At 38.7% G+C, this 24,727-nt stretch overlaps 1 protein-coding gene across 1 annotated transcript in view; it reads right to left on the minus strand.

Annotated features, from left to right (window-relative positions):
• Positions 1 to 883: 883 nt before the first annotated feature.
• The window catches only part of LOC123363804 (probable acyl-CoA dehydrogenase 6), a 153,468-nt gene continuing 129,624 nt past the window's right edge, over positions 884 to 24,727 (minus strand). Inside the window, exons 4-9 of the mRNA XM_045005208.1 lie at positions 24,285 to 24,391; positions 21,578 to 21,745; positions 17,724 to 17,897; positions 7,317 to 7,478; positions 7,027 to 7,177; positions 884 to 2,629 (exon numbers count right to left, since the gene is read on the minus strand). Of these exons, the coding sequence (XP_044861143.1) occupies positions 2,539 to 2,629; positions 7,027 to 7,177; positions 7,317 to 7,478; positions 17,724 to 17,897; positions 21,578 to 21,745; positions 24,285 to 24,391 (853 nt within the window). The 3' untranslated portion in view covers positions 884 to 2,538. The remainder of the gene's footprint in view (positions 2,630 to 7,026; positions 7,178 to 7,316; positions 7,479 to 17,723; positions 17,898 to 21,577; positions 21,746 to 24,284; positions 24,392 to 24,727) is intronic.

The following is a 24,727-nucleotide window of genomic DNA, read 5'->3' on the forward strand; positions in this document are numbered from 1 at the left end:
TTACAGCTCCACCCCCGTCTCCAGTAATCTTTTCTTTTCCATAAAAAAGAACATCTTGTTACCATCTTTAATACCAGCTAAACGATTGTCAAGCCAGGTGCATTCTCTATAAAACTCTGCAGCTAAATAGAATGGGATAGTGTTAAAATGAAAACCTTGCTTAATACTTTACATTTCAAATCTCTATCGTTTCCTTTTCCGTATCTTTAATAAAAGGATAGTTTTTTAATGGTGGTTGTTGACATGCTGGCTGAGGTCTCTGCTCAACTCCTTGGCCTAAACCATCTTTAACTGTTGTACAATGACAAGATCACTAACACCTGTGACTTTCTGGGCCCATTTATTCCATTGAAATTAACACCACTCAGAAATAAGCATTGGCCTCTGGATAGCTTTAGATACAACAAAATATAGTTACTTAGAATACTTTATAATTCATACCAAATATGTTAGTGTCTCCCTATATCAGCAAATATTTGAGTGCTATGATAAGGTCTTACGGTCATGAAATACTCTGCATTTACTCACTACAGAGGTGGATGCTATACGAAAACTTTAGTACACTCGTTAGTGTTTTGTCCAATGCACAAGTATTAGAGCTGAGCAACATTTTTCAACCCAAACTATTGGTGAAAAGTGCAGATTTGGGATGACCACAACACTTTGTGAATTTTCATTGATTTCAGCAAATTGTTTTGGCAAAAAAAAACACCTGAGTTTTGTTTTGACATTTTTTAAACTAAATATTTCAGTTTGAAACAACTATTTGAAATTTCCTTTTAATTTTATTTTAATTTTATTAAAAACCAAATGTTAACTAACATTTTTTTTCTGGATCAAACAAAAATGTTTAATTCAACTCAAAATGATTTTTATTTTTTTGTTTTCATTTTCGGAACTGCCAGCAAACCAAAATGTCCATTGTTCACAAAGTTCTACAAAGTATATTGTAATTATCTTTGCTTTTGTTTCTAAATTTAATTGCTGTGGTGGTGAGATTTTTTTAAAATTAGTAATTTTAGTAATGGCTCTTGCACTTAATGCAAATGATATTTTACTGTACAAGTAATACAAGTATTTTGAGTTGCAATGTACTTTTATATTAGCTGTCATGATACTTATAGGAAATATCTTTAAAGAATTAAGCCCACAGTGTTGTGGAGATTCCTTAAAACATACTTTATGATTTATTACTAAACTATGAAAATTCTCCATGTTAATGAGGAGTAATCCTATCAAAAGCATTTTTTTGCAGTAAGATGGTTCTGACAGCTGTGATTTTTTGTTTCCATTTAAAAGGCTTTGTTCTCATCTAAAAGTGGTGGGAGGAATGACCAAAGTCAATTTTGAAGGTACAGATAAGATTGAAATAAATGTAAAGACTAATTTTGATTCAGTGCAAGTATAATGTAAAACTAAACTTTACATTTATTGCCAGCAGACTACAAAAAAATGCACAAACCAAGTAATGGAGAAGACAGGTTTGAGATACAATGCAAAGAAATTTAAAGTCATGTTAATAGGGACTGTAGAGACAGAAATCAAAATTGAAGAGAAACTGGAGAAGGTGGACAATTTTGCATATCTTGGAAGTACTATCAGCCAAGATGGTACCAGTTGAGAGGAAATAACAAGAAGAATCAGGAAGGCAAACGCTGCATTTGGAAGACTCAAAACCATCCAGCAACTCAAAAAATCTCCCTCAAGACAAAATTGAATGTGTACAAAGCAAATGTTATCGCCATCACAACATATAGCAGTGAGACATGGCAACTTACCAAGAAAGATACGCAAAAGCTGGATGCATATGAATATTGGGAACAACATATAGAGATAGGAAGACAAATGAAGAAAGCAGAAAAATTACTGGACAAGTTACCCTCTCACAAATAACCTACAAAAGAAGAAATCAGTGGCTGGGACATGTGCTGAGAATGGAAAAAGAATGCTTACCAAATACCGCCCTTGAATGGAAGCCAGAAAACGCAAGAAGAAAGAGAGGAAGACCGCAAATAACATGGAAACGACAGTTCTGAATGACATCAAGCACCTCAACATGAAATGGGAAGATTTGGAGTGAAGGGCAGTTGTTCAGTGCAGTTTTACATTAAAATTTGCTTAAGTAAACTACTGGTAGAATTCTCTCTTGCATTGGACATGGCAAGGCAGCACACAATTTGATCATGGCTTAGGTTTTTTAACTGTAGGTGTAGCTTGCTTATATAAGTAGACACTCACTCCATTTACTTAATATGCACTAGACCACTCAAAAGCAGCAACTGGTCTGCAATAAGAGAAAAAATGTTGCAAGAGGATACATGTTTTCAGATTACTTCCTTTTTAATTTCAATATTTAATTTAAAAGTTATGGTACAAGAAATTTTGTATACAAAGGCACTAGTAGATCATTGACATAAATGCTAGAAAATTTCACTTAATCACCTGAGATATATTGCTTATTCTTTCAGTATGTAATCAATATACTGTTATCTCTCTCATGAATTTTCAATGAAGAAATGTAACTGTTGCTGGGTGTTACTACTTTTGTGGAAGAGTTTCCATATATTTGCATATAATGGAAAGCATGACTTCATCTGCACCAGCTCCTATTGACAGTAATCTTGAGTCTCTGCAGAGACAAATAATGGGTGAAAACATTTGTATGATACATCAGCTGAAAACTCATGCTGAACTGAAATGTTTCTTGCCCCTCCCCCCACGTTTAGTTACTACAAAGTTACTTTTCCTCTGGTTTTATTACACAGAAACATACTCTAGCTAATATTGTACATACACATCAATCAGAGTGAAGAATGCTTTGCGGTTATTTGAAAAGAAAAAACACAACGTTGCTTCAGACATAACTGCATTTCCAAACTTTAGGCTATCTTCATGTATAATGCTAGCTCTGAATTTCAGTAACTTTGTTTCCCCTTCCAAGTAAAGCTTATGAAGGATTTACCCTTTTGTTACCTTCCTACAGCTTTAAAAATCTCCCAGAGAAACCTTTAAAGAGCAGCTTGGTGTTCCATTGTCAACAGTGGATTGTCCAAGTTTGTTAGGCTAACACTTGAAACCTCCAGGTTCACCAGGATGAAGGCTGCACTTTACAAAATGAACTGGGGCCCATCTGTTCTCTGGAAATGTGTCCGCTGGGGGTGGAGGGTAGAGAGAGCAGGTTCCCTAAAAGGGTTCTAGGGAGAAAAGGCATCTTGCATCCTTTAACTTCAGTGATCTGTGTAGTGAAGTGTCGTAATCAAACAGCAGCGGGGGTTCTTCAGAACACTGAGGGCAGTCCATTTTTGCACAATGACTTGGGAGTAAATATTATTACTTAAAATCAATCACAGTATCCAACATCCACCTGGATCTGATAAGACTATTTTTTAAGGCCTTACTATCACTCAGTTTATCTTCCTGGAAGGGCTGCTCTAACCCTACTTACTTTTGAGTGAGTGGTTTCAGCAATATTAATTGAAAAGCTGGCTGTTACACCACTGAGCCATCCCCACCCGCGATGCCTAAATTCTTATAGCTACTCAGGCCATAAACCACCATGCCCCTCTCTTTCCTATTTTCTTTGTAAATTTGATTTTTCCTGGGGAAAAAAATTGTTCTGCTAAACCACCACTCCTCAATTCAATAGTGACATTGTGGTAATCGGACACATATCAAGAAAAGAAGAAATTACTTAGTCATTCTAGATCAGATGTATATGTTCATAAGATTTATGGTCTGTTTGAACAACAGCATAAAAAGTTACACTGACTTTTTAAACATTTTCTAAAAAACAAAGATAATGTGACAGCAAATGCTTGGTTATTCAAAGTAACAACTTAAAAATCACACTTATAATTTTTATCTGTTACTAATAAAACTTTGCCTAGCAAAAACTAAAAGGTATTTGAGAAAAAAAAACTTTGTTTTACCCCACTTTGTACATTTGGCAGCACCATTTACAGTCATTTAACCTGTTTCATATGTATAGCCAATAATCAATTTCCCCTGTTGCTTGCTTGGGTTTTACACACAGCAACTTGGGAAGAAAAACATTTAAAAAGCAGGAGCGCGAGATTTAAAAAGCAGGAATGCAACACCGTAACAGCTGGCAGAAGTTCAAAGTAGCTTGTAGTATTTGAAACTACTGTAAAAAAATTTTGTGATGACTAGATTTCAAGTTGATCATAATCCTTTACAAATTTAAATAGTTTCTAATAAAGTAAATTACTTAGTCACTGACAAGCTAAAAAAGTCATGTTATATTAAAATGAAATCTAAGTTTGTTGAATATCCAAATGTGTAATATATGGAAGATGTCTGCCTATATAAAATGGGGATGTTTCCATGAAAAAATCATATATCTGGAATCAGTGAGAGAAATTGGTTTTCTCCTCCTCCTCTCTGCCCAAAAAAGAAAAGAAAAATCCTTACTATATTTTATTTAATAAACACTGAGATATAAGAAGTGAAACATCTGGGAAATGCATTATATAAAACCAGCAGGATGTGTCTGGTGAGAAGGAGTCGTAACTAGATTTAATTAATTCCTTCTAACAACCCTATACGTTGGAAATACTTTTGTAGAACAAATGATTTAAGAATTATTGAACTTAAAGTGATAGTTAATAAAACAACTTGGCAGACAGGTTTGTACAATGTCTGGTTAAAATTCCCTACCAACACTATTAAGCAATTTAAAAGCTGAATTTATTAAACAGTTATCATAGTGCATGATGCTTGCTGAAGTAATAGCAGACTGACCTGTGTGTCAGGCACTAACACTGCTTACTAAGGATTACTTTGCAAACTAATTCTCATGGTATGACTGAATGAAAATGCCAAGCACTTACAGTAACAGCCGCTTGCTGCTGTACAAACGTCACAGTGATGTGAACTGATTACAGCAATGTCTGAGTAAAATGAAGAACTAGTATTAGGAGACTTGCTGCTTTGTTTATTAGTAGAGATTACAATGGATCACAGAGTAAACCTGTGTTTGTTCCTTCAGGTGATATTCTTACTTCACCTCTCTGGTGACTATGATTATCCAACCATGGAATTGTATTAGTTCATAACCAAATTCTGGAGTGTGACCATCATCATTTAGGTCTATTTATCATGCTTTTTCTTTTAAGGTGGCAAGGATTTATTTCTTTAATATTAGATGGCAGGCACAGGATAGATCCCAATAGGAAATGTGCTAGTCTGCTTAGTAGCTATCTTGGAATGGGCCCAGAACAGCCATGTCTCAGAGTCAGGCGGGTGCTCCCAGAAGTAGCAATAGTGCCAAAACCACAAGTTCAGAGGACAAATCAAACCCATCCAAATGCATGAGATTTATTTCCATCCTCCACATAAATCCTACTCCTGTGGCTTATGTAATACAAATGTATTACAGCACCAGTGCCAATAGCAGCATGTTCTGAAAAGGGCAGGCAGTTTGCAGAAAGATGCTCTGGGGAATGAAACACTTACACTGCTCCCAGCTCGGGAAATTGCCACATCACTACCTTGTGGTCAACACAGCCGAGCTCTCTTTTTCAGCCAGCCCACATCAAGCTTGCCTCTCTGAAGCAGTAGTTCTACAGCATTTCGAACAAAGGGACAGCAGTTTTCTATCAGATGTTTTTAAACAACATTTTCCTTCTTCTGTTGCACTGGTTTAACAGAAGAGGTTGTTAGCAATGAGACTGTTGACAGTTTATATCCCATGCTCTGATGTAATTTTTAGTAAAAGTACTTCAAGAGCTTTATTTCTAAAAACAAAGTAATACATAAAGAAGTAAACTTTTTATAACTTCCATTTTTTCAATTTTCCTATTGCCACTTTACACAGAAATGGTGTATGTACTAATGTCTTGACAGACCTAACCCTGATTCCACTAAACACTTTGTTAGACATCTTATTATGAGGATTACTATGCAAGCTGAAATCTACTATAAGCAGGAGAATTTAAGATCCATATTTTGTTTATGTAACAATGCATGCAGCATTAACTTCATTTGGCATATAGGCTATAACTGTTCTCCAAAAGAGTACAGGGCACTGGAGCCAGCATCCCACTTAAAGGATTATTGGCTCATTTCTATAGTCAGTACTTCTCTTCCCTCTGTTTTTATCATCTTTGCATGAATCTCACTGGGCTCAGGGTGTATAGTTTGGCATCTCCCTTTTAAAAGCCCATTGAGTCTCTACAGGTAAAATTTACTCATGGTGTGTAGGGCCAGTGCAAGGCCTCTGCATGTCTGAAATCCCATCCAAGGGGCTGTATTGAGGGAGCAGGGGGCAGAACTTCATTCCATCACATGTCTTGGAAAGGATCTTTGACCTAGCCCCACACAGGCTGCCAGAGAAGACTACTGGGAGGTCAACCAGGGGAAGGGTTGTTGGAGCTGTGTGGAGTGTTGAGTTTCAAAAACAAGAGCCTAAAGGTAGACTCCTTCATCCATTTTTAGGGGGGGTCAAGTTCTGTTGCTCTTTCATTTTCATCTTGGTTCTGTAATTTGTGTCAGGAGCACCTACGATAAGCACCCCCTTGCTAATGGGGAAAGGACCTGTCATTAAGAGGTCTTTCTCTCTGGAGCTACTGCCTTAGAGACATATAGGGCTAATGGTGAATTGTAGAAGGATATGGAGTCACCACCACTCCCTTTACTTGAGCTTCTGCTGAGCCTTGTGGGTAGATTGAACCACACAATTACTGTTTAAAGCTGTGATCCAACAAAAGGGATCTTCTTCCATGTTCCTTGACTGTTACACCTGGGCAAAGTCACATTGGAGCCAATGAAACTCGCTCCCTGTGGATCCCCACTGCAGGATCAGGCAGGAGGATCAGATCTGTGGTTTGCGTAACTCCAATGGAACTTCATTATTTACATCAACTGGGGGTCTGTTCCAGATTATTTACACTGAAGCAAAATTGGAAAGAGCAAACATCCCATTTAGGGTTTTTAATACTGAATATATTTGGTCAAAGTTATTTAAAGCAGAGTCAAAACCTTTCACATTTTCAAACAGTGACTCACCTGTAGAGTCTGCTCACTAGCACCTCATTGGTGAATCCCATTCCTCCCCAGAACTGGAGGCAATTATCATTCAGCTCACGGGCTAGACGACCTGCCTTTAGTTTAGCCATGGAAGCAAATTTGGTCACATCATTGCCTCTTATATAGAGCGCTAAAATAAAAGCACACATTCTACAGTAAGTCACTGACTGCAGGATAACCTCACTCCCAACATCCTTCCCATATTTTTCCAATCATGACAATTTTTTGATATTAAGAGTATATTCCTGAAGCCAAATGTGGAAGCTTACCAACAGCCTGGTAGAGCAGAGAGCGAACAAGTTCCACCTCAGTTGCGAATTCTGCCAGGCGAAAGTGCACTGTTTGGTTATGCAGTACTGGCTGGTTGTATATTTTCCGTTGGCGAGTATAGTCAATAGTTTCTTGTATCACATTTTCCATTGGTGCCAGGTCTAGAGGAATCAAAGCACAGAACAGCAGCTGTTTTTACTCAAGGGTTTTTCAGATATGTGGTGTGTGTGAGGTTTGTTAAAAAGGAAGACTTTTTCCTCCTCCCAGGTTGTGTAAAATAGGTACAATGAATAAACCAGTTGTTTAAAAATAAATTATTCTATGGGTCTAATTTACTATTTATAGTTTCAATTCCCTAGAGATGTTGGTCATTCCCATATGTCCTGAAGAAAGACTTTAGAATATATGTATGTATAAACTGGAATATTAACATCATCTTCTTTTCTATCCCCACTGCCAATACCCTTGTCAATGCTTCAATAACCTCCTACCTCAATTACTGTAACCTTCTTCTCTCATTCCTTCTAGACCATCCACATGGCACAGCTGCCAAATTCATCTTCCCTGCCTCATCACCAGTCTTTATGAGTCCCTTCAGGGACTCCACATCCCCTTCTGCATCACTTTCAAGGCTACTCCTTGCTTCTGTCTCATCACTGGTCACTCATCACACCCATATAACCTTCTATACATGATGGGACAACCTAACGGAACCAAGAATTCTGAACTGTCTGTAGGAACATAAGAATTACTATACTCAATAAGACCATTAGTCCATAGAGTCCAGTAGCCTCAAAGGATGGTGTAAGAATCCTAGAGTGTTACCCTGGATTTGAGGGGTAGGGGTGTACTCCAGAATGTGATCACGCTAATTGCAATCCTATTATGTGCATTCAGCCACCATGAATTAATAAAATAGAACACCACATAGTATAGGGTTAATTTGAAAGCAGGCTTTTAGAGGCAAGGTCAAAACTAGCTGGCAATTTCTGCTAATGAGAATGGGAGGAGGGGAAGAAAAAGTCAACAATTGAAACTGAAAGAAAATAAGTGGACGGAAAACCTTGAATCTGGGCGCCTCTGATATAGAAGTTTATTATGATTAAGATTGTTAGGAATGTTTGTTGATAAGTAATTTATTGAAAGTTAGGAAAAGTGATTATTTAGAAGGGGTCACTATGACCTATGTATTTTGTAGAAGTTAGTTATAAAAGATTAGCTAATACAGTGTACATGGAGCAATCCTCTGAAGCCATCTTGAGAGACATTTTTCCCAACACCTTTTCTCCTCAGTGGGTGAGCAACTGGCCACTGTGAACCTGCTGTTAATTATTCAATACTGTTCCAGATTTTAGGTAAATATTTGGGATGTTCTAAATTTATTGCTTATGTCTGTGTGTGCTTAAATCTAATAAACTGCAGTTTTAAACAGAGCACCCTTACTTGCATTAATCTTTTATCAGACGGAATTGCTGTGTTCCCATTGATTTATTCTTGACACCGCCTGGAATGAAATAGCTAAGTTACCACTGCTGTGGCTTCTGAAAATCCTGGGTAACAACAGTAGATACATGTGGAACAATCTGCTTCCCTGTACATAATTTCCCATGCCTAGTCTTTCTACAACTCCTTAAACTAGAAGAAATGAACTAAGCTCTCTTCATTCTACTGATAATCGATGTGAAAGGTCATTTCTCAGGGATACAAAGGGGACATCCCCATCTACTCACAAGCTGAAGAATCTACCTCATGAGAATGCAGGGCACCTCATGCCTAAAGTTTTATCGTTGTTCTCTAACTTGGCCCTGGCTGCATGACTCTCAGACCTGAGCTACCATGCACAAATTAAGAATTTAGGAAGATACCATTCTACGCTCTTAGCACACATTAAACTTTCCCATCACCTCCAGGTTCAATATAGAAATTAATAAATAAAAGAGATTTGCACTTTACTGTCCAGGTCCCCAATCTTACAGTGTGATCTGCTAGCATCTGTGGGACTCTGTAGGGGTCCATGTTGTCCTGAGGGCAACATGACAGATTTTTAAATTGAATGGGAGTGTCACATTATGAACAGAGAGGTGTGCTTCATTATTTTCTTCAAGAAAGCAAGAAACACAGCTACTTTCATTAATGTCTGTGATATACTTACTATACTATACACAAGTGGTTCTCAACTTGTGGCCCAATCAGCACACAGCTGTGGCCCATGTGACATCCTCAGGGCCATGCAGGTAGTATTGCATGCAGACCACATAACACATTGTGGGCCACATCTAGTAAATAGGTTGAGAACCACTGCCATACACCAACTATAAAGAACTCAAAGACAACCCCACACCACAATTTACTCAGGAATTTAAGGATATCATCAAATCCTTCCTCAAACAACTCAAAGAGAAACTCTACCCCACAACTTCATTCCCCACAAATCCACCCCAGGGACCTTCTATATACTTCCCAAAATACACAAACAAGGGAACCCAGGCAGACCCATCATATCTGGCCACAGCACTCTGACTGAAGGAATATCAGGACTCATAGAACCCATCCTCCAACTATTCACCACACAAAGGGGCAGCTTCCTCCACCACACAACTGACTTCCTCCAGAAACTCCACAACATTAATAACCTCCTCAGAACACCATCTTTGTCATTATAGATATCACCACCCAATACATTAACATCCCTCACAATTACAGCATTTCTGCCTGCCTCAAATATTTACAAGATAATGGACAACCCTTAGATATCCACCCCAAACACACCATCAAACTCATCCATTTCATCCTCACCCATAACAATTTTACATTCAACAATAAACACTTTGTCCAAACCATGGGAACAGTGATGGGTAGTAGGATGGCTCCACAATATGCCAACATCTTAATGGGACACCTTGAGGAAGAATTTCTAGACAAATGCAACACAAAACCAATGATATCCCTGAGATATGTTGATGATATTTTCATTTTCTGTACCAATGACTTACACTCCATCATAGATTTCTACCACAACTTCAATAATCACCACCCATCCATCAAATTCTCTCTAGAACCCTCCCACACTAGCATCAACTCCCTGAACACTACAATCAGCTTCAATAATGGAACCCTAGAAACAACTATATACAAGAAATCCACACATAATCACACCTGCCCTCACAGACCTAGTAACCACCCAAACACACCAAGAAATTTATCTACAGCCAGGCACTCAGATACCACAGAATAGACTCAGAGGAGAAAAACTGGGATATACACCTTAACACACTTAAAACTGCCTTCTCCAAACAAGGACACTCCACCAGAGAAGTAGATCACATCATGGAACAGGCCACCCAAGTACCCCAAGAAAGCTGCTTCCATACAGAAATAAAACCTCCTCCAACTGCACACACCTAGTCGTCACTTACCACACCCCACACTGGAACCTATACAGAGTATCATCAAACAATTACAACACATACACAACGGACACCACATTCTGAAAGGAACCTTTCCTGAACCCTCTCTTTTGGCCTTCAAACAACCCCCAACCTCTCCGAGCTCATCATCAGAAGCAAGCTCTCCACAGACTAGGATATACCAACTCAAAGCAGCAGCAGCCCCTGCCAGAAAAAGAAATGCAAAGCCTGTAGGCATATCTCCACTGCTCTGATGATCAACATTCTCACAACACACTTGCCCATTACAACATGTGGTGTACTTCATCCAGTGCACTAAATGCCCCAATAGCAACTGTGTGGGTGAAATGAGACAATCACTATGCTCTCAAATGAACTCTCACTGAAAAATGATAAAAGTCAAAAACACTCTATCACCTAGGGGTGAACACTTTTCACAACACAATCAATCTGACCTCCCAGTCCTCATTCTCAAAGGAAATCTGCACAACACTTTCAAAACACAAGCCTAGGAACTTCAATTCATAACTTTGGTAGACGCTAAGGGTACGTCCACATTACCCGCCGGATCGGCGGGTAGTGATCTATCTATTGGGGATTGATTTATTGCGTCTCATTTAGACACAATAAATCGATCCCCGAACGCGCTCCCCGTCAACTCCGGACCACCACCAGGGTGAGAGGTGGAAGCAGAGTCGACGGGGAACTGCGGCCGTTGATCCCGCGCCATGAGGATGGCAGGTAAGTCGAACTAAGATATGTCAACTTCAGCTACACTATTCTCGTAGCTGAAGTTGCGTATCTTACATCGACCCCCCACCCCATCCCAGTGTAGACCAGGCCTAAAAAACATTGACTGAATAGAGATACTGGATGACTAATGGGGTGTTAACAGGCCACTTCACCTTGAATGGTCCCTTGAAATGTGTGTTAACTACTTATGCTAAACAATCTGTTCCACCTTGTATTTAGCTGTGACACTCTGAGTACATTTCCCAGACCTGCAGAAGAGCTCCGTGTGACTCAAAAGCTTGTCTCTTTCACCAACAGAAGTTAGTCTAATAAACGATATTACCTCACTCACCTTGTCTTTGTGACACACTTGGCAGAGAAAGGAATGTTTAATAATTTGGGACCAAATTTTGATTTGGTAAAATAAGATTTGTATAAAACATAAGGCCAATAAAAACATTTCCAGAAAATTATTCTTTTTGTTCTATTTTTAATATAAATTCCAATGGAAACAGATTAAAACAAAATTATTTGAAGATGTGCTACCTCCTCAGGCATACAAACTATGGATTAGGCTATCAGATATACTTTGATCTGGTCTATAATTTATAGGAGCAATTTTGTGTCCAGAAATAATTGCATCTGCACTGAACTGCAAAGGGACACTTTACAAGATAGACTTCAAACTTCTCGTTTGTGGGTCCCAACAAGTGATTAGATTATCTAGAAATGTTTACTCCTGTAAAGATGGAGGCTGGTCCTGAAAATCTGCCCCTATTTAGAAAATAAAAGATTTTTAAAATACCATTTTACATGTAACTTAGGCCCAGTCCTATATTTGGTTTCCCATGGTTGGATCCTCACTCCCATGCAGATCCAGTGGCAGGATTGGAGACAGAGGTATGAAGATATTTTTAATATAGTTTTTAACCATGGTGTCCTTTTAAAAAATGAAAAGAAAATACACATTACTCTGTCAACTAATGTTTCTCTAAGTACAACAAAAAGTCTTTATCACCACATTACAGGCATCACATTACTTTTTTAGGCTGAGCTACAGAATCACATATTTAAAAAAATACCCCCAAAATGAAAAATTGTTTCTGAGGCTGTGCTAATTTGGTTGACTTTATTTTCAGAGAAATTCTGTCACAGATGTTTTTCAACAACATTAATCCCTTTACAAAAAGCTGCTTGGCTTTATCATGCCCACCAGGAAGTTTCTGTGAACATCTGTCACCTTTCTCATAGCAGGTCTCTTTTCCCTATTTCACTGTTATTTCCACAGAAAAAGTGTAATTTAATGCTCCTTCCTTCTTATTTTGATTTCTCAGCCACTTTCTTTTGTTTGTCTTTTATTTCAATGTCCATATTACATTCTAAACTTGGAGGAACTTTCTATTGAGTTTTATAGAGAAAATTTGCACACCATACCTACAGAATGGGAGACTATATCCTGAAAAGCTGTGACTCTGAAAAGTATTTAGGGGTCATAGTGGACAAGAAACTCAACATGAGCTCCCCATGCAATGCTGTGGCAAAAGGGGCTAATGCGATACATGGATGTACAAGTGGGAGTAACAAGTAGTAGGGAAGTGATTTTACCTTCCTGATAGCTGCTTTCAACTACCTGAAAGGGGGTTCCAAAGAGGATGGATCTAGACTGTTCTCAGTGGTACCTGATGACAGAACAAGGAGTAATGGTCTCAAGTTGCAGTGGGGGAGGTTTAGGTTGGATATTAGGAAAAACTTTTTCACTCAGAGAGTGGTGAAGCACTGGAATGGGTTACCTAGGGAGGTGGTGGAATCTCCTTCCTTAGAGGTTTTTAAGGTCAGGCTTGACAAAGCCCTGACTGGGATGATTTAGTTGGGAATTGGTCCTGCTTTGAGCAGGAGGTTGGACTAGATGACCTCCTGAGGTCCCTTCCAACCCTGATATTCTATAATTCTATGATTCTACCTCTGTATATGGCATTGGTGAGACTGATACTGGAATAGTGCATACATTCCTTGGGTCAACATTTTAAAAAGGATGTTGACAAACTGGAGAGGGTGCAGAAAAGAGCCACAAAAATAACTTTAGGGTTGGAGAACAGCTTTACAGCGAGAGACTTAAGGAGGTCTACAGTAACTCCTCACTTAAAGTCATCCTGGTTAACGTTGTTTCGTTGTTACATTGCTGATCAATTAGAGAACATGCTCATTTAAAGTTGCGTAATGCTCCCTTATAACATCGTTTGGCAGCCACCTGCTTTGTCCACTGCTTGCAGGAAGAGCAGCCCATTGGAGCTAGCTCGTGGGGGCCTGGGACCAAGGTGGACTGGCAGCCCCCCATCAGCTCCCCATTCCCCTAAGTTCCCTGTGCGACAGCTGCCCAGCAAGCCTGCTGCCCCCCCACTGCCATGTGCTGCTCCTGCCCTCTGCCTTGGAGCTGCTCCCCAGAGCCTCCTGCTTGCTATGCGGGGGTGATATGAGGGGGACTAATGTCAGGGTGTTCCCCTCTCCCCTGCTCCTGCACCCCACTTATCCCATCTCCATAGAGCGGGGCGGGGGGAACACGACAGGGCTCAGGATGGAGGGAGCTTGGGCAGCAGCTGCTGTCTCAACTTCCTGATCTACTTGAAAAGGCAGTGTACTTAGAATGGGGTCAGTGTACTTAAAGGGGCAATGTGCATCTCTCTCTCACACACACACACGGTGTGTGTCTCTGTCTGCCATGCTGTCTCCCCTCCCTCCATTCGTGCTGCCTTTCAATGGGTTAACCCTTGAAGGCTCAGCCGATTGCTAGTTCACCATTTAGCAGTAAGGCATTTCCTGGGAAATATCCCACCCTCTGACTTCACCACTTCAACCAAGCTTCGCAATCATCATCTCTGTGTACCAGTATTAAATTGCATCTGATGAAGTGGGTATTCACCCATGAAAGCTCATGCTCCTATATGTCTGTTAGTCTATAAGGTGCCACAGGACTCTTTGCTGCTTTTACAGATCTAAACTAACACGGCTACCCCTCTGATACTTGACAGTATTAAATTGTTTGTTTAAAACGTATACTGTGTGTTTATATATATATATATATATATATATATAGTCTTTTGTCTGATGAAAAAATTTTCCCCACTATTTACATTAATTCTTATGGAGAAATTGGATTCACTTAACATCATTTCACTTAAAGTTGCATTTTTCAGGAACATAACTACAACATTAAGCGATGAGTTACTGTATCTGTTCAATTTATCAAAGACCAAACTGAGAAATGATTTGATTACAGTGTATAAGTACCTTCATAAGGAGAAAATACCTGGCACCAAAGGGCTTTTCAGTATAGTGAAGTAAGGCATAACAAGAACCAATGCCAATGCCCAGAACCTGAAGCCAGACAATCTAATCAGAAATAAGGCACACATTTTTAACAATGAGGGTGATTAACCACTGGAACAAATTACCAAGGGAAGTGGTGGATTTCCCATGTCTTCAAATAAGACTGGCTGCCTTTCCGGAAGATATGCTTTAGCCAAAACCACAACTTATTGTGCTCATTACTGGAATAACTGGATGAAATTCAATGGCGTGTGATGCACAGAAAGTCAGACTGGACAATCTTATGGTCCCTTCTGACCTTAAACTCTATGGCTCTGCAATGTAATTCAAAGTATCCCTTCCCTTCTGCTTTGATGTGGCAGGAAAGTGGTTAAAATTTGAGTGGCATTCCCAGTGGGACAGCTGTTGGAATATTCATTCATCCCTGTGGAGAGAGGGGAAAGCCAGCTCTTCAGTTACTGTGGTAATTATGAGAACAAGTCATAAGAGAGAGAGAGATCTGCAAATTAAAATTTAAAAATTAATTGACAAGATTTTGATGGGGACAAAGCTGCCTTTTCCTTGCATACAATCCCCAAGGGATAGATGGTAACTGCTGTGTAATGACATACTAATTAATTAAGAAAAAAAGCTTCTGTATGGCTTTGATGGGACTTCTAGAAGAGCAGGATGATACAAATATCTGCAGGAAGACTCTTGTCACAGCCAGACTCTTTTGCCTTTTGGGGGGCGGTGGCAGGGGGTGGTGGTGGTGGATACTTTGTCTTTTAAGCTTTAGCAGCAAGCCTTTGTCTGTGTTATGGACAGAATTCTGCAGTTGATTCCAGTGGTTAAGGGACAGCTTGTGACTGACTTTGTGGATGTGCAAGACTGAGGATATGGAGAAAGGAGTTACTCCCAGCCCAGGGGATAGACACAGTCAAGATTCTTGCACTCTTTGGGTGAAATTCACCTCTGTGCAGAAGGCCAGCAGAAGGCTGAACAGGAACAATCCAGTTTTTTCCCTCTAGCCCTGGGCTGGAGGAGGCATACTCAGTTGCTCTCTGATAGGATGGTGCATGCGCAATCAGGTCAGCACTAAGAACTAGGAGAGGCTGGGGCATGCTCAGAGAGGGTGGAATCTTTAGAGATATTAGGTGTTAAGCTCTAGCAAGTCGCTACCGAGCATATGCAAACTATGATTTTTCAGAGACTTATTACTTGGCCAAATTTAGGCAGACTTCCATGGTGCTGGCAAAAAGGCATATCCTTCACCCACTACCAAATTTCAAGTCCCTGCTCCAAAGCCTGAGGATGCTAGAGCTGTTCAAAGAAAAGGTCACCAGATTTTTTTTTAAGATGAGCCAAACAGCCTATTTTTTCCTAACCTCATTCTCAGAAATGGCAGAACCATTTTGGACAACATTTTCCAGAAGAATTGAGCCTGAATACAGATGCCCAACATGTAAAATTTCAGCCTGAACAGTTAAAGTTGGACAAAGTTATAAACAACTGAAAACAGTGTCATATAATGGGACATACTGGGCAATCTTAATAATAGACAGAGCTACCAGTCCTGTCTAAAATACCTTTACATAACTTTGAAATTTTAGTAAAGATCATCTTATTAGAGTGGGCCAATAATACTATAAACTAAGTAAATATTGGAGAAGAGTGAATGGTTCAGGAGGCTGGTGAAGGGACACAGGTTTGACTCTGTCCTGCATTAGTAATGACTGAAATTTGATACCATTTGATTACTATTTGGTAGTCCAAGTTAAGTTAATTATTAATAATACTCAGCACTTGTGTGGTACTTTATGCACTAATAAAGTACTAATAAATGCTGGCTATCACAATCAGTTCTCAGTCAATAAGTGTCTGCATCACAAGACCACCTCCACAGAACTTAAAGGAGGCACCATAAAAACAACAGTCAGACAAACAAAAAAACCCTCCATTTGCTTCTGCTTAAGTTCTGCAAAATTCCCATGGACTCCAATGGGAGCAGGAGCAAGCTCTAAATGGGTCACACTCTCACTCTCACAGAAGAGGCCTGCCAGTTCAGGGTTGAGACACAGAGGCAGAGCAGCATGGGGAAATTTGTCCTGCCTCTGCTTATGCTGTACTTGTATCAAGGTGAAACAGAGGATTTGAGATGGAGAGCTGTTAAAGAAGAGCACCTTAGCCTCTAAGGATAGAACAAGAAGCAATAGGCTTAAACTGCAGCAAGAGAGGTTTAGGTTGGACATTAGGAAAACGTTCCTAACTGTCGGGGTGGTTAAACGCTGGAATAAACTGCCTAGAGAGGTTGTGGAATCTCCATCTCTGGAGATATTTAAGAGTAGGTTAGATAAATGTCTATCCGGGATGGTCTAGACAGTATATGGTCCTGCCATGAGGGCAGGGGACTGGACTCGATGACCTCTCAAGGTCCCTTCCAGTCCTAGAATCTATGACTCTATGAATCTTTACACAGCCACTGAATTCTCTGAAGAAAAAACAGAAAATTATAGCTTCTCCATAACAGGCAGTTTCAGAAGGCAGCCTTATGTTTAAATTCATGTTTGCTATTTTCCATAATCTTTGTATTCCATTGGTAGTCCACACACAATGCTGCTGCATTTTCATTTTTCCTCATGCTGTCGTCAGAAGGCTCCAGGAAAAACAAACAAACAAACAATAAAATAAAAATAACTCCAAACCAAACTCAAACCAAATAACCAAAAAGCAAACAACAAAAACCCTGCAGTACCTCACTAGTAGTATCCAAAGGTTATGTTCTTTCCATTTCATTTTTATTCCAGGTATACAAAGAAAAAGTTCTCTATGTCTAGACTATGACCAATTTTACAAAAATAAATTACAAGAGTTAGCTGTAATCCACCACCAGGAAAGTATATTTTGTTAGTCATTTGTAAGAGTGAGTCTTATCTCCTGCCAGGAGTACCGCTGATGACTTACTGCTGGCTACTGCCCATAAACGCTCTTCTTGGAATTGCAACATCTGGTACGTAAAGCCCATTCCTTCCTCCCCAATGAGGTATTTGCTGGGAACTCTGACATCTTCAAAAAAGATCTGTGCTGTATCTGATGACCTCGTACCCATCTTGTCTATCTTTTTAGCAATGTGAACACCTAAAAATAAAGATGGATTAGGAAGGATACAGGGAATAGGAGTCTAGGGTATATAATTATATATATTAATTTAACAAAAGAAAGAGTTCTGTACTAATGTTTGCAAATTTGAAAATTTCTATGCTTAGGCTACCATAAAATCCTAAATTTAAGAAAACATGAAAGTGTCTTAAACTTAACCACAGCATTTCTACCCTATCTGTTAGAATGTCACTATTTTTAAATGGGAAATCAGAATTCTCATAATCCTAAAGACCTTACTTCTCATAATCCTAAAAAACTAATGATTTGCTAGTAGAAATGGCCTTTATTTTAATGGACCTCTAGAAATCTAGCAGTATCAGGTTAGCTTTTATGTTATTTTATACTGTATAAAATGCAGAAATTAGTGTAACTTTTTGAGTGACAGCACTGCAGTAAAGGCAGTAATAGATATTTAAGAATATAAACATTTTATCTGTGTATTTTGTAACCTCAGAGTTATCTTTCAATTATATGATCAGTTCCCAATTCATAAATATCTGCAAATTAGTCTCACATAATGTACAGGTTGTCATATCAACTCATTTTCAGCATTAGTGAAATTAGGTCCAAGACTCTCCTTTCCCTCTCTCCATGTACTATGTTGCAATGATAGCATTTTTCTGGAAAGAGAGTACTTGTCTGGTCAAAACAGTCTCTCTCTCTCCAGTGACATTAAAAAGTCACATTACATACATAGTGAATACAATGGAGGCTTTCAGCAACTAACACCAGCTATTCTCTCATCTTCTTCTGCCAGCTAGCAGTGACCATTTTACAGCTGGACAGTTAGATTTAAATCACTTGAAATTAATCCCCAAACAGTGTCAAAGGCATAGAGGTATTTTTTTTTTCTTTTCACATGAGAAAAAAGAGCATTTCTGCCTCTGGTAGTCTTGAGTGGCATGTAAATGCATACGGCTCATTATTTAACCCTCCTGAGAGCATCACTCTTGACTCTTTATTAATTGCTCTTTTATGAAAAGAGCTTAAGCATTAGATGTCAGGGAAAATGTGGTTTGGTCCACATTGAAACCCTTTTCCTCACTATTGAGCCACCATAAAAGCAATCTCACTGAAGTCCCATACCTCATCGAGGTGTGAAATTTATTCTTGCACAGATGGACCAATGCACCACTTCAGAGGCGCATATGCCTTAGGTGGTGAATTTCAGCCAACATATATAAGATTTGCACAATCTAATTTCAAATGGCATCTTCTCTACAACTATGGTATCTTGCCAGGCTGTATCATTCACTCACTCCAACAAGGAGATCCAAAACTAAACAATATGAAAACTCCTCCTTTTTTTGGCATATAGAGAGTGGATGAGCTTTACTCCAGGAGATGGGCCCAAATCCATAATTTTATTTAGCGTTACCTAATAATCTGTCTCCATAGCAGACGTGATGTCAGATTAGGTTGAAATAAATGTTCTGCTATTCCAACCACAGAGTTAGCAGTGGCTTGTGTAGCATTAAATGACAAACACTATATTAATACAATAGTAAAATTGCATGGTTAAACAACCACAGCTTTTGAAATGATAAAATTAAAATTGAACCCATTACCTTAATGTTCCCCCCCTTATGTATTAATGCACAATCTTTATTTACATGATTACACACTATGATTCAAATAATAGCATTTCTCATATGCATTCTTTATATAACAAACACATATATTACCATCTTGTATTATGTTATTGTATATATATGTAATATCTTGTATTATTATGTATTACTGTGTGTATAACTAACAAGGCCATAAAAGTATTTTTTTTTAAATTGCACAATATAATATTTGGGCGTATATTTAAAATTACAACATAAACACTTTCAGTCACTATGTTTCTTCAGTTATTATTCAAAAATACTTCTTACTTTAAATAATTTACTTAATAAAACTAAATACTTAGCCCCAAGACATATACATATGTTTTAAATGTTCTTATGGAGAAAAAGCATTTATAACTTGTGCATCTATTAATATACTGATAACTTTCTAATTAGTAGTATATAAGTATAAAATCTGTGCTGTAATTCTCATTCCCTAAAGAAAGAGTTTAATAGTGTTTTTGAAAGATGAAAGGCGAACATAGAAGTTTACAGTTTCTATCCCCCAAAGCTCCAAGTATTCTATAAATATAAAATAATAAACAATATATTGTGCGGAGTGGATGTAGCTGAAAACTATTTTGGGGGGATGAGGTGGGGTGGGAGTGGGAGAGGACCAGAATCCAGGACAGCATTTGTGAACCCTCTCCAAGATTAAAACACTTTATATTATGATATTATTGTTCATTAAAAATATATTGAAGCAAAACTCTGATGTTTTGCAAGGTATTAATTTTGTCCTTGGCAATTACTTAACTTATCTGTTTCCATAGTAGCTTATAAACTACTCCAACAGAAGCCTATTGATAGACTTTTAAAAACAATATTTCTGGCCAGAAGAACCCTTTATGTTACAGTAGCTTTGGCATCAGAGGCTGAAGTCTGTAAAATATTTAATTTCCTCCTTTTGTCCCTTTCTGTTCATTCATTCATTCATTCTGTACCTATCATTTAATATTTCAGAGTGACATAGAATCATAAGACTGGAAGGGACCTCGAGGGGTCATCTATTCCAGTCCCCTGCATTCATGGCAGGACTAAGTATTATCTAGACCATCCCTGACAGGTGTTTGTCTAACCTGCTCTTAAAAATCTCCAGTGATGGAGATTCCACAACCTTCGTAGGCAATTTATTCTAGTGTTTAACCACTCTGACCGTTAGAAGTTTTTTCTAATCTCCAACCTAAACCTCCCTTGCTGCAGTGTTAGCCTATTGCTTCTTGTCCTAGTCTCAGAGGCTAAGGAGAACAATGTTTCTCCCTCCTCCTTGTAACAACCTTTTATGTACTTGAAAACTGTTATCATATTCCCTCTAAGCCAGTGGTGAGCAACTTGCAGCCCATCAGGGTAATACATTGGTGGGTGCCAGACCGTTTGTTTACATTTGTACAGCCATCCGCAGCTCCCATTGGCCGGGAACGCGAACCGTGGCCGCTGGGAGCTGTGAATGTAAACAAAATGTAAACAAATGGTCTGGCAGCCCGCCAGCATATTACCCTGACAGGCCGCATTCGGCCCACAGGCCGCAGGTTGCCCACAACAGCTCTAAGTCTTCTCTTTTCCAGACTAAACAAAGCCAATTTTTCAATCTTCCCTCATAGGTCACGTTTTCTAGACCTTTAATCATTTTTTTGCTCTTCACTGGACTTTCTCCAATTTGTCCAGATCTTTCCTGAAATATGGCACCTAGAACTGGACACAATACTCCAGCTGAGGCCTAATCAGCACAGAGTAGAGCGGAAGAATTACTTCTCATGTCTTGCTCACAATACTCCTGTTAATACATCCCAGAATGATGTTTGTTTGTTTCTTTTTTTTTTGCAATAGTGTTATACTGTTCACTCATATTTAGCTTGTGATCCACTATGGTTCCCAGATCCCTTTTCGCAATACTCCTTCCTAGGGAATATTTGCTTGGTTACTTTATTTGACAAAGTAACACTGATTTGAGGACAGGTTACGTTCTCTCCAAAAGATTTTATATCATATGCTGTAAAACACAATAAAAATAAAACTGTAAGAAAAACAAATCAGTGCTTTTACCAGGTAGGTTCATTGGTAGACATATAAGAGATTTATTCTGGTGGGGGGGTCCTTCACTGGAATTTGCCAGCAGGCACATCCAGTCAGCTTGACACCCCGAAGTAATCCACATCTTGCCACCATTTATGATATAGTCATCGCCTTTTCTTACTGCTGTTGTTTTGATACCTATTTAAAAACAAATGTGAAATCAGAGGTTCTTTTCACATGGGAGAAATCAGGTGATTGAGGTGTGTTTGGTAGAGTTAGTCTCTCAGTCACATCAGCAGTCAAACAGCTAGCATTCACTCATTGCTCAACAACTGTTGAGAGTCATGGAAGCAAATGCTAAAGATACCATAATTGTTCATGTGCCTTCATTTAAGTTATATTTCAGATTAAAAAATACCAAGTAACACAACAGGAATGTGCACACAACCTTTACGTTTGAATTACTACTCTGCTCTACTGCATTTTATGTAATCTAAAGGAAAAAGATGAATGAAATGAAACCAATGAGAAATGTGGGGAACCAGATCATCTAGGCCTGTGGTTCTCAAACAGGGGTACATGTGCCCCTGGGGGTACACAGAGATCTTCCGGGGGTACATCAACTCATCTAGATATTTGCCTAGTTTTACAACAGGCTACAGAGAAAGCACTAGTGAAGTCAGTACAAACTAAAATTTCATACAATGACTTGTTTATACTCCTCTCTATAGATACACTAAAATGTAAGTACAATATTTATATTCCAATTGATTTCTAATTATTTGAGCTGTCAAGCGATTAAAAAAAGTAATCGTGATTAATCATGTGATTAGAACAATTAATCTTGAGTAATTACACAATTAATCGCACTGTTAAACAATAATAGAATACCATTTATTTAAGTATTTTTGGATGTTTTCTACATTTTCAAATATATTGATTTCAATTACAACACAGAATACTAAATATACAGTGCTCACTTTATATTTATTTTTATTGCAAATATTTGCACTGTACAAAACAAAAGAAATAGTATTTTTAATTCACCTAATACAAGTACTGTAGTGCAATGTGATGTGATGTATCAAATTGTTTTTCTGCAAAGCACATTCCATTTCATTGTTCAAGAGACAGGCTGCTTTATGCACTGAACAATGTCATGGCTTGTCTACATGGAGAGTTATTCCAGAATAGCTATTCCTAATTAACTATTCCTGATTAACTTCATGTGTTGGTGCTCTTATTCTAGAATAATAGTGCCTTATTCTCAATCCATTTTGTTCTGGAATAAGAGCGTCCACCTCTGGAGTTAATCAAGAATATTACTCCACTTTAAATTCACACCCTACCTTTTTCCAGATTAACTTTCATATGTAAATACATCCTTAATTTATAACACAGTCGTTAGGTATTGAAACAAGAAAAGGTATATGACTACAGACACTGACTACAGAAAACTTGTATGCGCAACATGACAAACTACATTAGCTCTAAACAAGAAAATAAACAACACTACAGGAGGCATTTTACATTGCAGAGAGTGGAGTTGCAGGAGTGTTGTGGGATTGTGCTGGAAGGTCATATTGCAACAGTGAAGATGAAATGCCAGGGCTTTCAGTACATACTAGCACTGAAACAGTTCAGAGCAGAATACAGTACTGGTGAGATTAGCTTTGAACAAATGCAATGGCAACCATGCTGGCAATCCCATCGCACAGTTCCAAGCACTCTTGTATGTTTGGACAAGAGATGTGTTGCAAGCAGGGTAGGTGCTGGCAGTGTTCATTCTCTAGCACAGACGAGGTTACTGAAGTGAAACTGAACAAGTGCAATAAGTAAATAAAGACAAAAGGGCAACCAGTAGACAAAGACAGCAAAACTCGAGGGTCAGTCTGAAAGGCATCTGTAAACTTTCTTCCCTGACTTTATAAAATTATACTTTTGTTTGAAAATCATTTCAAGCATATTAACCTTTTTCTGTATTTCACAAGATTACTATCTGCCCTATCTTATTTAAATAGTGGAGTCATTTGAAAAGTACAATTCACAGCAGAATCTGCAGTGAAGGAGTCACTGCTTGTGAAATCATAGAGGAAATGGAAGAAAATCAGCATTATGATACATTAATGCAGTTTCCAGCCGAATGCTCAATATCTTCCAGTTGTCACCACTGTAAACAAGTTCAGATTTCCATTAGTAGGTGTTGCAAGTGTTATGTCTATATCAGTAAGCCGGGCTAGGCTTGGGAGAGTTAACTCATTCAGTCTCTTCACGCACAGAATACTTTTCTTTTGAACAGTGGGCCAGATTCAGAAGTGATGTAAAGAATGACACCTCCCCACATTTTATAATCTCTTGTTAGTTGTGCTTTCTTTTATTCTCTCATGAGGAAGTAAATCACATTAGGTTCACACATCTGTTGAATGACAAATCAGTGCAAATTATACCACTTAAAGCCACTTACACCCCTTTCTGACCAGTTTATGAGAAAGTAAAATTTACGCTAATATTTACATTATTGCTGAAATTTGGCTTATGGTCTTATTGATCTCTTCCCCTTTTCCAACCTTGCCCATACTAGTCATTTTTCCTAGAAATTTCCCACCAATGCCACCATAGTAGTAGCAATGAGGGAGAATCCAGATAAACAGGGTACGGACATTTTAATCACTATGTCATCTAAGTTTTGTTCCAGTATGTTAGCTTTAGCAATCCTAGGCATAATCAGTTTGCTTACTTGCAACATCTGACCCTGCTCCAGGTTCACTGACTCCTAAACAAGCCACTACTTCTCCAGCTATAGTTGGTACAAGGAACTGTCGTTTCAGCTCATCAGAACCAAATCTGCAATGAAAGAATGGAAACACAGACTGTTAAAGGCTTCTCAAGCGGAGTTATGCATATAAAATCTAGTCTTTCTTGGTGAAATGCACTCTACCCACATAACACTTAAATAATTTATCTCTATGTGGGTGGTGCACATGGAGCAAAATCTACCCTCCAAGTCCAAAGATCGGACAGAGATCCTCCAAGCTCACATTCCAACCTCTGGCTGGAATAGCAGCCACAACTACTTTGCACCCACTGTACTGGGGGTGTCCAAATCTGTGTAAATGTGGATCCAATGGCCCCTCCCCAGCTTTCTGTGCCAGTCTACATTGGGCTGGCATCAAGATAGTT

The sequence above is a fragment of the Mauremys mutica genome, chromosome 2 (genome assembly GCF_020497125.1).
Source record: "Mauremys mutica isolate MM-2020 ecotype Southern chromosome 2, ASM2049712v1, whole genome shotgun sequence".
NCBI lineage: Eukaryota > Metazoa > Chordata > Testudines > Geoemydidae > Mauremys > Mauremys mutica.